This window comes from Polyergus mexicanus, unplaced genomic scaffold, assembly GCF_030449975.1.
Source record: "Polyergus mexicanus isolate NDT 795.1 unplaced genomic scaffold, iyPolMexi1.0 SCAF_6, whole genome shotgun sequence".
Lineage (NCBI taxonomy): Eukaryota > Metazoa > Arthropoda > Insecta > Hymenoptera > Formicidae > Polyergus > Polyergus mexicanus.
In genome coordinates this window covers 11,853,901-11,866,314 of record NW_027223326.1, presented here as the reverse complement: position 1 = coordinate 11,866,314, position 12,414 = coordinate 11,853,901, and the positions used below count along the sequence as shown (strand labels likewise).

At 39.7% G+C, this 12,414-nt stretch overlaps 1 protein-coding gene across 3 annotated transcripts in view; it reads right to left on the bottom strand.

Annotated features, from left to right (window-relative positions):
- Positions 1-3,579: 3,579 nt before the first annotated feature.
- Positions 3,580-12,414, bottom strand: part of LOC138933829 (uncharacterized) — a 36,843-nt gene continuing 28,008 nt past the window's right edge. For all 3 annotated transcript variants that reach the window (XM_070296858.1, XM_070296857.1, XM_070296859.1), the window contains 2 exons: positions 8,478-9,164; positions 3,580-7,308 (listed from right to left, as the gene is read on the bottom strand). In XM_070296858.1, the coding sequence (XP_070152959.1) occupies positions 6,035-7,308; positions 8,478-9,164 (1,961 nt within the window). In that variant the 3' untranslated portion in view covers positions 3,580-6,034. The remainder of the gene's footprint in view (positions 7,309-8,477; positions 9,165-12,414) is intronic.

The window sequence follows — 12,414 nt, the reverse complement described above, 5'->3', positions numbered from 1 at the left end:
TATAGAACGTAATGTTTGTTAATCTATGCAATTATTAATATCTATTATCTGCAATCATATTATATAAAACGATAAAATGTCAAAATAAATTACGAACACATTTTTGACTAATACAATATATTTTATATACAATTAAAAATAAAATTAAAAAAATTGTTTCTCACTTGCGTGCGCGTCTATGATAGAAAAATATCATCGATCAAAAGAGAAAAAATGTTCTATCAATGATCAACGATGAAGTGCATTTCGCATGTTTCATATTTGTTATTATTATAATATTAAATATAAAACCAGTGTGCTTTAAATAAATTTTAAAAATTCTTGTAAATCTGAAAAAAAAACTGCGATATCGTTTAATGACATCCGTGATAAGGAAGAAAATATAGTAGGAAAGGAGCAGCCGTCATTGAAATTGTATTAAATAAGTCCATTACGTGTGTTAAGTAAGCTTCGCGCGTCATTCTATAAATATTGCATACGACGTGTAAACTCGCGGCAATCGATTAACCGAGGAGTCTGCTTGCAACGCGAGCTTGTCACATACATCGCCGTTCGCGACTCTATCGCTGCAACAATAATCGAGGTACGTAATTCCGAAAATAGCGTCGGCAAGAAGCGCGTTAATATATAGCTATTTCAAGTCGCGTGTCAAAAGACACTACGATACGCGTTACAAAATATACATAATATATATATATATATCGCGAAAAGCTGCCTTCCACTTTCCAGTGCAAAGATACCGAGAGGTGAGCGTTTCGACATATATTCGCGCATTAGTTTGCTTCTATGTATAGACTTTGGTCCTGCGTATCGAAAAATAGACGGTGCGCGGGGTGGGCGGGAATTGCAAGCAGGCTCGCCCAGGACGCTCTCCCCAGTGTCGCTCCCGACGGTCAAGGGCAGTGGCGTCGCGTGACGTCACGCGACGCTGCAGTGACGCAACTAGTCGTCAAGGGCAACCCGCTCTCGGTTATGGTCGCTTGGCAACCCCTTTTCGCCCTACTACTCATTGCTGTATTACTCCCTCCCCCTCCAACCCTTATCCCACTTCATATCGCAGCCGCACTCTCTATCGCGTACACGTGCCGTTGCTCAATGAACTCTCTCCCCGCTCTCTCTCTCTCTCTCTCTCTCTCTCTCTCTCTCTCTCTCTCTCTCTCTGTCACTCCTCTTCCGTATGGCGCCATCGTCGCCACTCTTTCATTCTCCATGACGTGACCCTAACCCCTAGCCGGGGTCTTTCGCGGATGCTGCGATGTAGCGGAGTAACGACACGGCGCACCCCAACACACGTTACCTCCCTCGTCGCCTCCTGGGACTTTTCCTTTTTAATAATATCAGCGCTGCTAATCCTGAAAAATATCAACTCGAAATAATAATATCAACATTGAAATAGTAATCAAAATAAGATATTTCGAATTATATATCATTATATATCTTGCATATAGTTTTTGTAATGATGTAACAATTATATTTTTTTTTTTTTTACTCAAGATTGACAAGTGGGATCATGTGACACTACGCTTTATTAATCGACACATAAAACCGATTGAATTATTTTTCGATCAGACATGAAATTATACACGGTGATAGCTAATTAACTATATATATATATATATATATATATATATATATATAAAATAAATATACGAATATAATTCAAAGCATAAATTTAATACTTAAATAAAATTTAGATTATTTTTTTCTCCATATAAAATGTCTCTTATTAAACATTTTTTTTACTTTCGTTCGTCCAGAGATGTATGAAGTTGAAAGAAAAAAAGAATATTTTGTTATTATAATAAAATATCTCACAATTGTTCACGTATCATTAAAAATAGAATTCTATATTAATTTGCAGGGAAATATTTTATCGAACGGAGCAATAAAATAATAGTAGGAACAAAAAAAAGCGATATTATGTGTCCCAACTCAGGATATAGATATCTATTAAGAGAAAGAGAAAGAGGGATAAGAGAGAGAGAGGACACACATCATATGTTGTAGGAGAGGCAGAGAATGAAAGGTAGGCAAAATAGAAAAAGAAAAAAAAAAGAAAAGGAGTCCTCGCGCGGAGGGATTTCTCGCAGTGAGATGGAGAGAAGCAGAAGGTATCGCGAAGTGCAGAGGAGGCCTCATCTCGCTCTCGGTCCTATTTATAGACATGCTCTCAGCTTCACTCGTGCCCACTGCTCGCGCACTGTCTTTCTTATATAGGTGGCTGTATACCTATATATAGTGACTGTATTGCGCGTCTCTCCCTGTCTCTTTCTCTACGCACGAGCTACCGAGACGGCCAAAACCGTGCAAAATATTCGAGAGCTCGATCGCATGGATCCCAAATTACTTACACTTACCTGTATTACAACAGTCGCAGCGAATGTGCGTGAATATTTCTCTAGGAAGATGTAAGAAAGATTTTATAACATCAATGTGTGTTTTTGTGAAGAAAATATGCATTGCGTATGCATTTTCATCTCGGCGATGCGATGACGGATCTATAAAAAATGACCAAAAAGAGATTTATTATCTAAAAAAATTAAATTATTGCTAAATTTTTATTAGAAATAAATTTTGACAGTAAAATTATATTCTTACTGGATATTGAATAGAAAACAAGCACGTGTGGTGGATATATAGATGAATATGATATGACTCGTTGAAAATTGCAATGACACAAATTTCATTGGATACATATCATAATTTTTTGAAAATCTTGAAATTTTAATGTTAGATATCGCGACATGTATATATATCGTCAGTTAAAATTCTATTTGCTTAAGACTTTAATAAAAAATTGAAATTTCATCATTTATTTACGGGTCAGCAATGCAATCTGTCAAAATCTCTTTTGTTTTAATTGTATCTCATAAGCATAAGTTATATTTATATATTGTATTAATATTTGTATTAAGGAAATTCATATTTCATTTTTCATAAAATGATTAGCCAAAAAGAACTTAATTTTTTAAAAGGACTCCAAGAAAGAGAGTACATAAAGTTTCACAAGTGATATCTTTATTCAATATTTTTCATATAATTGGATCCAAGTGTTTCACTTTAAATCAATTAATTAAGTATTGCAAATCTTGGGAAATTCTCTAATTTTAAGAAATTAATTTGCCTTAATACTATTGGAATGCTTACGATTATACGTAGATCAATGCTTTGCAAGCTTATATAAATTTTGTGTTTGTTACACAAAAGGGATAAAAAAAAGAAACATTTGAAACTCATTGGCGTATTTTTTAACAAAACTGATTTTTTTTTTTTTTTGTTTAGTAAATATCGATATGTTGATATCTGAATAAATGTATAATCAAAAATCAAAGATTTTTCATGTGCGAGATTGTATAAAAGTAAATAAAACCTTATATGCAATATATAATTTCAATGAAATATGTTAAAGAAATATAAAAATTTAATGTTTAATTACTAATTAAATTTTCGTCCAGAAAAGTATAGATTCCAAATGATTCCTTGATTAAAGAATGCATTCCCCATTTTTTTTAAATCTCCTTTTTAACAGCCTATATTTAATTCTTAAAAGGGTTACGAAAATAATCAAACAACTTGCTCTCGAGTCAGTGTTAATTGTATTTCTGTTAATAATTGTTGCAAGAGATTGTTCGCGTTACCCGTTTCGCAAAGACAAGCATATGCAGGAGCGATGATGACAACACGAATATACAAGTAGTTGGGAGCTTTTGTTATGTGCATTGCACTCGGAGCGCCATATGTATAATAATTATATATAATTTATCTAGCGATAGGATAATATTATCTGTAAAAAAAAATATTCTCTTGAGGGGATGCGCTTGCGTTACTTTGCATTTACAATTTATGTCGAAGAGTAGTGCATATCATCGCATTCGCATACGTCTATACAATATCTATATATATATATGTGTGTGTGTGTGTGTGTGTGTGTATGTGTATGTGTGCGCGCATACGATTTTACAAGTGTAATTTGTGTAAATTGTGAATACCATGCCGTTTCTCTATCATTTTTGTAACGCATTGCACGATTGAATAATAATATAATAAAAATAATTATTTAACATTAACAATATATTCATTTGAAATATAGTCATTTTGTTAATAAATAGAGCAACATATACATAACATTAACAATTGCTAAATATGTATACACGTATGAGATAGTAATGTGAAATGAAGAAAAGAAAGAAAGATGGCAAGAGAACGACGTTAGATTTTACATATACATACAGCAATTTCATATATATATGTATGTATGTATAATAAATTATATACATATGTACATGAAATATTTCTTTCAACAACGACAGCCACGTCTAATTACAATTTCATTGGATTTTTTTTTTACAATAATATGGAAAGGGAAAGGATAAGAATGACTGAGAATTGGAAGTATTTGACGGAGACAGCCGAGATTTAGCGTGTTCGGAGCACGAAGAAGATACGGTGACACAACGCAGGTATAAGGTATGAGAAGGATAAAAAAGAAAGCGATCACTGCAAAATTAAAATTCTCTCGACATATGTGCAAACTCTATAACATTATATCAAGAAGTTTACGGAAATATTGCCTCTGGCTTCTGGTAGAGACATACGCAACAGGGTCACGTATATGTAGCACCGAAAATTTAACAATTAACATAAGTTTCCTAACGATGTTTATGAGAGGAGGAACTTCTTTTAGCACCTATACATTATCTATAACACAATGCTGTAAATTTTTTTTTCAAAAATAAATACTTTTATATCTTGACCATTATTCTTGTGTGTGATTCGGTTGTGTGTGAGAATTATAGTTATATACAAATATACTTAAAAAAATATCTCTATTTCTGTTGCCGCGAACCTTCTTCAACAATCTTGTCTATATAAGATAGACCTGTCTACAGCTCCATGAAACATGAATTCTTTTTAAAACTTGCATTTGGACCGCACGAATCTTTTAAATTGCGCGTGTTTTACAGGGACAAGATATATATTTTAAATATCGAGAGTCCCGAGAGTTCGTATTGATCATGTAATGAATCAATACAATATTTATCGTTTCACGAAGCATTACATTCTCATACACACACAGTCGTTCGCATGCAATGAGACGCATTGCTCCTCTTTTCCTCCCTCTCCTTTCTCTCAATCTCTCCCTCTCTCCGTATCTTCCGCTTCACTCTATGATGATTCTCGGAAGCTGCGGATGGTATCGATTTTATGTTATACAATTGCACGAAAATGCTCTCGCAACGCTCAATGACATTTAGATACGCGACGCTAGTGAATATCTCGCGACGTTCACATTTCAATTCGTGTCTGGATACAAGCTAAGAGATACGAAGTACATGTAAAGCAGAGAGAGAATAATGTTTATCGTTTTCATATTTTAAGAGAATGGGATTATATATATGTACTTTGATAATTAACTTCCATATAATTGCAGTTAAGTATAAGTTTGTTTCCGATGATTGTAAATGCTTTTCATATATTTTAAGTACTTTAATTTTTCGTTATGTGATGCAAGAGACATTATTCTTGATACAATGATTAAACTATATTCTCATACTTTTTCAGTCAACGATAAATCTCAAAATACATGAAGTTCTTACACGAGTATGAATAAGAACTATATGTGGCAACGCTTAATTCTTATTCTTTGATTGACGACAATTTAAAAAATGAGCAAATTTTACAATTACGTTACGTAGATACGATATCTGAAATTTCAAAAAATTCGTTTCGCATGCAATTAATTCGTATCCAGTTATGCATCAAGATAACGTAATTAGTTGATGAACCGATGATAAATGACGGATCAGTCGATGACGATTTTGAACGTCTAAAGGTCTCCGCGTTTTTTTCATCGGTCATCACGAGAGACGAAGGAAGAAAGGGAGCAGCGACCGAAAAGAGAAGGAGAGGAAAAAGGGAAAGACAGGAGTATAGAGGGGAGACATAGATCACAATTTGTCAGAACATGACACAAACGTAATGAGATCTCTGAACGTTAAAAAGGACTTTTCAACATCGTTGTAATTCATGGAATTCATTGATTACAGGGTGAGGACGCGTGGCTTTGAGGATGACTTCTCGGATTAGCGTGAGACGCTTCGCGCTTCAGCCTCTGCTTAAGATGCACTTTTGCGTGGCGTTTTTTCTCATCGCTCCTGGCAAACTTTCGGCCGCACTGATCACAGCAGAATGGTTTCTCACCGGTATGTGTACGCACATGGGTGGTTAAATGGTCGCTCCTTGAAAAGGAGCGCATGCAGATGCGACACTGGAACGGTTTCTGTCCCGTATGAATGCGAATGTGCCGGGTGAGCTCGTCGCTGCGGGAAAATCTGCGATCGCAACCGTCCACTGGACAGGCGTATGGCCGCTCGTGCACCGGCGTTTTGCTCGGTCGATTCGGATACTTTCGCGGTTTTACGGGAACCAATTGAAGCGGTAATGTACTCTGCTGATAAACTTGAGATAGGATTTCGTGGCCTTTCGACGTGCTCGGATTATACTCGGCCAGCTGAACGCCTGTGGTGCCAGTATTAGATGGTCGAGCTTGTTGTTGTTGTTGTTGCTGCTGCTGCTGTTGTTGAGGTTGCGGCTGAGCTGGTTGAGGCTGTTGTACATTGGGAGTGTAACCAGATGTGCCGGTTGGCTCCTGTTTCAACGTTGCTTCCTGATGATGAGTATGCGAGTGATGGTGGGAGAGAAGACTAGGATCATAAGCCTCCTCGTGTGCCGTCAGCCAGGTCGCAGGAGTGGTAGTTGGCGTGTCATGGTAACCGGGTGGCGGGGGCGGTGGTTTCGATTCGACCTGCAGTAATTCGACGGTCTCACCGCTATACGCGGTCGAGTGAAGGTTGGGGTGAAGGAACGGTTGACCCGTCAAGGTTAAGGTTGGCGAGGGTAACGGCGCCCACAATTCCTGGCTCGTTGGCTGTTGTTGTTGCTGTTCGCCTTGAAGATTGTTTAGTGGCGAGGATTGTGTGCAAGTCGTGGTAAAGACGCCGCGATAGGTCAACGTTGGTACGTTGCAAATATTTACGCTCGTCGCGGGTACGGTAGATGTGGAATGTGGTGAGGAATACAAAATTACACCACCTTGCAACACGTTGCAACGATCCGTTTCGTCCTGGGTTTGATGATGGCGCGACGGTGGACTGCTCGAGGAAGGCGCGTTTGATGTAACGGTATTTCGCGTATCCTGATGATGATGATGATGATGATGGCGATGATCTCTGCCGGCGGATGCGCCGGCGTTTTCGTCCTCTTCCGCGGTCGCTTCTTCCAAAGAAAGATCCTCACCCGCCAGACTGCCTGTAAAATCATCAATAAAATCATCTCATTTACTCTCAATTTTCGATATACGACGTGTGTATCGCGTATACACGCGTTTTACATATATATGTATATAACGAGCGTGTTTTATTCTTCCAAGAGCCGACAGGAAGAACTGTGTGATACGGGGGTGACTTTATCTAACAACGGTTCTATCTGTTGTCTGCATCCTGCCGCGTTTTGTTACTTCCTTTCTCCGTATACAATTGTGCTAACTAGCGTTGAGAAAGTATTTACTAAGATCACAAAAAGCATTGCGTCTTCTTCATTGAAAATTTTATTGCCGAGTTTTCCATAGCATATATAATTGCGTTTAATATAAAGCTCTAGATAAAATAAATTATTGAAAAATTGCGTTTGCAGTTTTAGTAAATAGATACATATTTCTATGACGAAAATAAAAAAAAAAAAAACATGTAATACATACGTAGAGAAGATACCACCATATGCTAATTATCCGAGGGTTATTACGGTACTGAGGGTAACGAAGATGGGGAGGGGAGGCTAAAAGCATGAATGAACCGGCCAAGGTATAGTAGCGGGAAGAGGAAGGAGGGGTGGTGGTGCAGGTTCAAGAGGAGGGTCTCTGAATGTCGGGGTCGTTGAGTATTGATCCGCGACAGGCGGACAGACCTTCGATATTACGTATTTTCGCGGGCAGTGTAATAAACGTCAGCAACACCTCGTGATTCTTCGTCGCAGATGCATCTCCTTTAAGAGATCGTATTCATGAGCGAATTTAGACGAATATATCTAAATTCCCGCGAATGATACAGATTTTAAAGATCAGGATATCAAGAAGCGCGAAGAGTTTGCGTAAACGTATAGAAAGCGAAAGGTTGACGAAAGCGAAATATAATATCGCGAAAATTTAACAGCCTCGTACTTTCATCGTATACAATCTTATTAATGTTGAATTATGAGGAATGAGTGTTGAAACTCAACAACGCGCAATAGACATATCGTCAATTGTGCATTGTTCTTTTTACATTAAGTTATTAATATGAGGAAATATAATTAATTAACATAATTAATAAAAATGAAAAATAAAGACAGTAAAAAAATGTATGTGTTAAAAGATAAAAGCGAGAGGAACAAAACTGTCGTCGAACAATTCTCGTCTTAAGAGATAGCTGATGTGTAGATACCTGAGATCGGTGGCGGTTCGACAAGTGCAGAAGGACCGAAGAAAGAGGGTAGGTCGCTGCTAGTGGTGACCGGTGTGTTTAGATCACCAGGCTTATCCTTATCGTTCGAATCGTGTATATCGTTCCTACAGTTTCTGATACATCCCTTATCGTCGTCATCGGCCTGTCGATGCCTCTTGCCATCTGTAGCGTCGACAGATGGTGACGATACATCGGTATGTAAGTGATGCTGATGATCGTCCAATCGATGATGATGATGATGATGCTGATGATGCCGATCATGATGGTGTTCCGTGGAGTCGGTCGGACTGATTTGAAGCTGCGTATGTAACGGCACGCACGAAGATAAGGAAAGCGTCGGTATAGTCTTGCTGCAGCTGATGGACGAATTTGTGTAGGTCACGGGTGTTCCGCTGATGCCGCAGGTGACCGAGGAGTTGGACGAGGAGGCCGCATTGTACGGTAAACATGCGTCGAAACTAAGCTGCACCGTCTGCAGATTAAATGTTGCATGTTGATGATGATGATGATGATGATGACCAAGGGGTGGCGAGGAGAGCAAAAATGGACTGGTGGCTGCGTGCGGTTGCGAGCCCACCACCTCCATGCCGTCCATCGTCATCCTCTGGAGCGAGTCGCCTTCCTGGACGATGGCAGAATCCTCGGTACCGCACTGCGTGTCCTCGCCTGCGGTTGTATCGTTCAACGTAATTATTATGGTTAGAATATTGTCGTTTCTCGATCACAATCTGATCATACAATTAAGCTCCTCTCAATAGCGCGCGTGTTTAGAGCCCGTGCGTAATGCCCCAACGTTAATGATCTTTTTCTACATATATATATATATATATGGATATATCGAAGAATCGTATGTGTACGTCGCGCGATTCTGTCTCTTTCTCTCTCTCTCTCTCTCTTTTTTATTCTCTTCTCGACTAGTAAGATTAGTAGCAGCGATTAAGCGTGTGGCGTGTTTCTTGCTCGATCGCGTGGCGCGAACCTTTGGTTAACTCAATAGAGTCGTTTGCGCGCCGGCTGATACAAGAAAGTATCTTCCTTCCCGCCTTTTTATTTCGATAGATGCCACCGGCCGGCAACACTACGTGCGCGTGTTGCGGAATGGACCACCACCAACCAACCACTAATAATCACCATCACCATCACCATCACCACCACCACCACCACCACCGAGCGTTGTAAGAAGCTACGCGTGTATGAACGTCTCGCATACGCATAGATTTCGCCAACCGATCGATTCGATCAAGTACCTGGTACCGTCGTCGTTTCCTCGTCAACGAAAAGAAGATATAAACGACGTTCGGTCAATCGTGACCGATGCGTGCCCGTAATTGAGATTACTCTCCTCTTCTCACCTTTTGATAATGCAAACGCGTTTAAGAGCCCGATGTGAATACGCGTGAATCGAAAAGCGAAGCAAAGTATTCGTGTGGCGAGAAGACGTGTTCGGCCACCGTCGCCGTCGCCGTCGGGTCCACGCTGCTCCGAATCTGTACGCGAGTGAGAGCAAATACAGTGTATGATCCAAGAGCGTGTGCGTAGGCGCGCGAGCGAAAGCGCGCGCGCGCTGGACCGCGCGCGTTATGTTGCGTCGGCGACTCTCTCTCTCTCTCTCTATTTTCCCCTCTCTCACTCTTTTTCCTTCTCTCTGTATCTATCCATTTATCCGTCCTTCTTTCTCTTTCTATATATTCGCTTTTCTCTCTCTCTCTCTCTCTCTCTTTTTCTTTATAAACTCTCCTTCGTTAGGTGTACGTCCTGACTGAGAGTGTATTGGCTCGTGCACAATGATTGTTAAAGGACACGCAATGCGTGGGGGTCGCGCACGAACTGAGCCGAGCGGCGGCGCGCCCCGTAGTTTTATGAATGGACCGCCGAGACTGTCCCATATTTGGAAGCGCCGAGTCGACCGCCAGCCAATCCCCGCCCGGCGGTCTTCTGTCTACGCACGCGTGTGCGCGCCATACGTCTTCATACGTATGCGCGTGTGTATTTATACATGCCAACGTATATATATTGCATATATATATATGTATGTGTGTGTGTGTGTGTGTGTATTTAGATATTAAATACATATATATTTAAATACGCGCATATATCTGGTATATATACATATATATATATATATATATATATATATACACATGCATATATGTAGAATCTGAACGATCCACGATTCCCTGCTTCTCGCGCCGTCGTGGTTACCAGCTAATGCTTACGAACATATCTATCCCCACCAATTGTCGCTCTTTGCGCGCTCTGCCACCTTCCCCTATCTCCCTCCGCGTACTAGCATCCCACCATAGGAGCTTCCTCCTCTTTGCCTCCTCGCTCCTTCGTCGTTGAGACTCCTCTCAACCCCGTTCACCAGTGACGTAGAACTCTGTGACGTAGAGTCGAGGCGCGCGACTGTTGTCCCCCCACGAGGTACTTTCGAGAACGCGCGAACACACGCGACAGAAGATGGAGGAAAAGCCGCAAACTAGCATAAGAGCGAAAAAGAACGAAGGAGAGCTTAGGATTAATCTGATATATCGGAGCTATTGCCACCGATGGATATATCCCCCCCCCCTCCCCTTCGCCCCCCATTCTGTCGTAATTTTCTTTTTTTTTTTTTTTATGATAAAAATATCCATTTATAATTTTTTAACGAGAAAAATCATTCTATGCTTTTTATTTTCGAATGTATGTATATCGTTTGCAATGTTAGCTATGTGAATTAAAAGGAGCAAACTATTTATGAGAATGTTAATGTCGATCATTGATTATTTCTATTAACATTATAATGTTGGCTAGTAGTGCGTTATTAATAAGTCGTATGTGACAAATAAAAAAACATACAAGTGCTATATAAAATAAATTATTTCTCGATACTTTAATATCGCATACGCATGCGACTCATATTCGCGCATTATATAGGTAAAGTTCTAGAGAAACGTATTCACTTGTGACAGAATGCAAATATACGTTCAATCATTATTATATCGGTAACTAAATCCGCTAAAAGGCGCGCGTATATTTTGGCGTAGTCAAATAATACGCGGATTGCTATGTCGTTATACGGGATGATGCGGAAAAATCGATGGTGGAGCAAAGGACTTGTTCTCCTCTACCTGTTATTATATCTATTACAATAAACGCATGAGAGAGAGTTAAAGTTTTGTGTTTGGTCGTTCGCGCATAAATACTATAGGGTTACATAGTAATGACTTACAAGATAAGCGCGACGCATATCCACATCGCGTAAGGAGAAAGTAATTTTATCCCGGAGACGGTATACGTATGTACGTGGGCTCCCTAACATATTTGTAACAGCGCGCGTGTCTGCCATACGTGAGGCAGACCGCGCTCTCTCAGGAGGGTAAGAGACGCGTGCCATTTGTGCGGACGCGTGCGTGCGCCCGGTTAGCAGTCACGTATATACGCGCACGCGCGTACGATCTTTTTCTCGCGGGCGTCTCGCAACCACCTGATGCCCTATTTGGCACCACGCGCTGCCACGCGCCCATTCCCCCTCTCCCTTCTCTCGCTCCGTCTTGCTCACTTGGTATATCGTCCCCTCTACCCTCTGCCTATCCTGTCTCTTATATTTCTCTATCCCTTTCTGTCTCTATGTTATATATTATACTTTTATTTTAATTTTTGAAATTCTTTCGTGTGTGCCGAGTATACTGTAATATAATTATCAAAATAAAAACAAGTCCCATCCGCGCCCGCATTTCCATTTCAATAATCGAAACGTAACGTTAAACATAAAAAAATTTAACGCCTGTCCCTTAATATACGCGTAACAGAATTGTACAAGATCCAACAATCTTTAAAGCGTAATTAAAAAATGTATAATTATTTGATTTTTTTTATTTTTTCACACGTATATAAAAGATATTGAAATAATTGACAATGTGTAAGATGGCGAAAG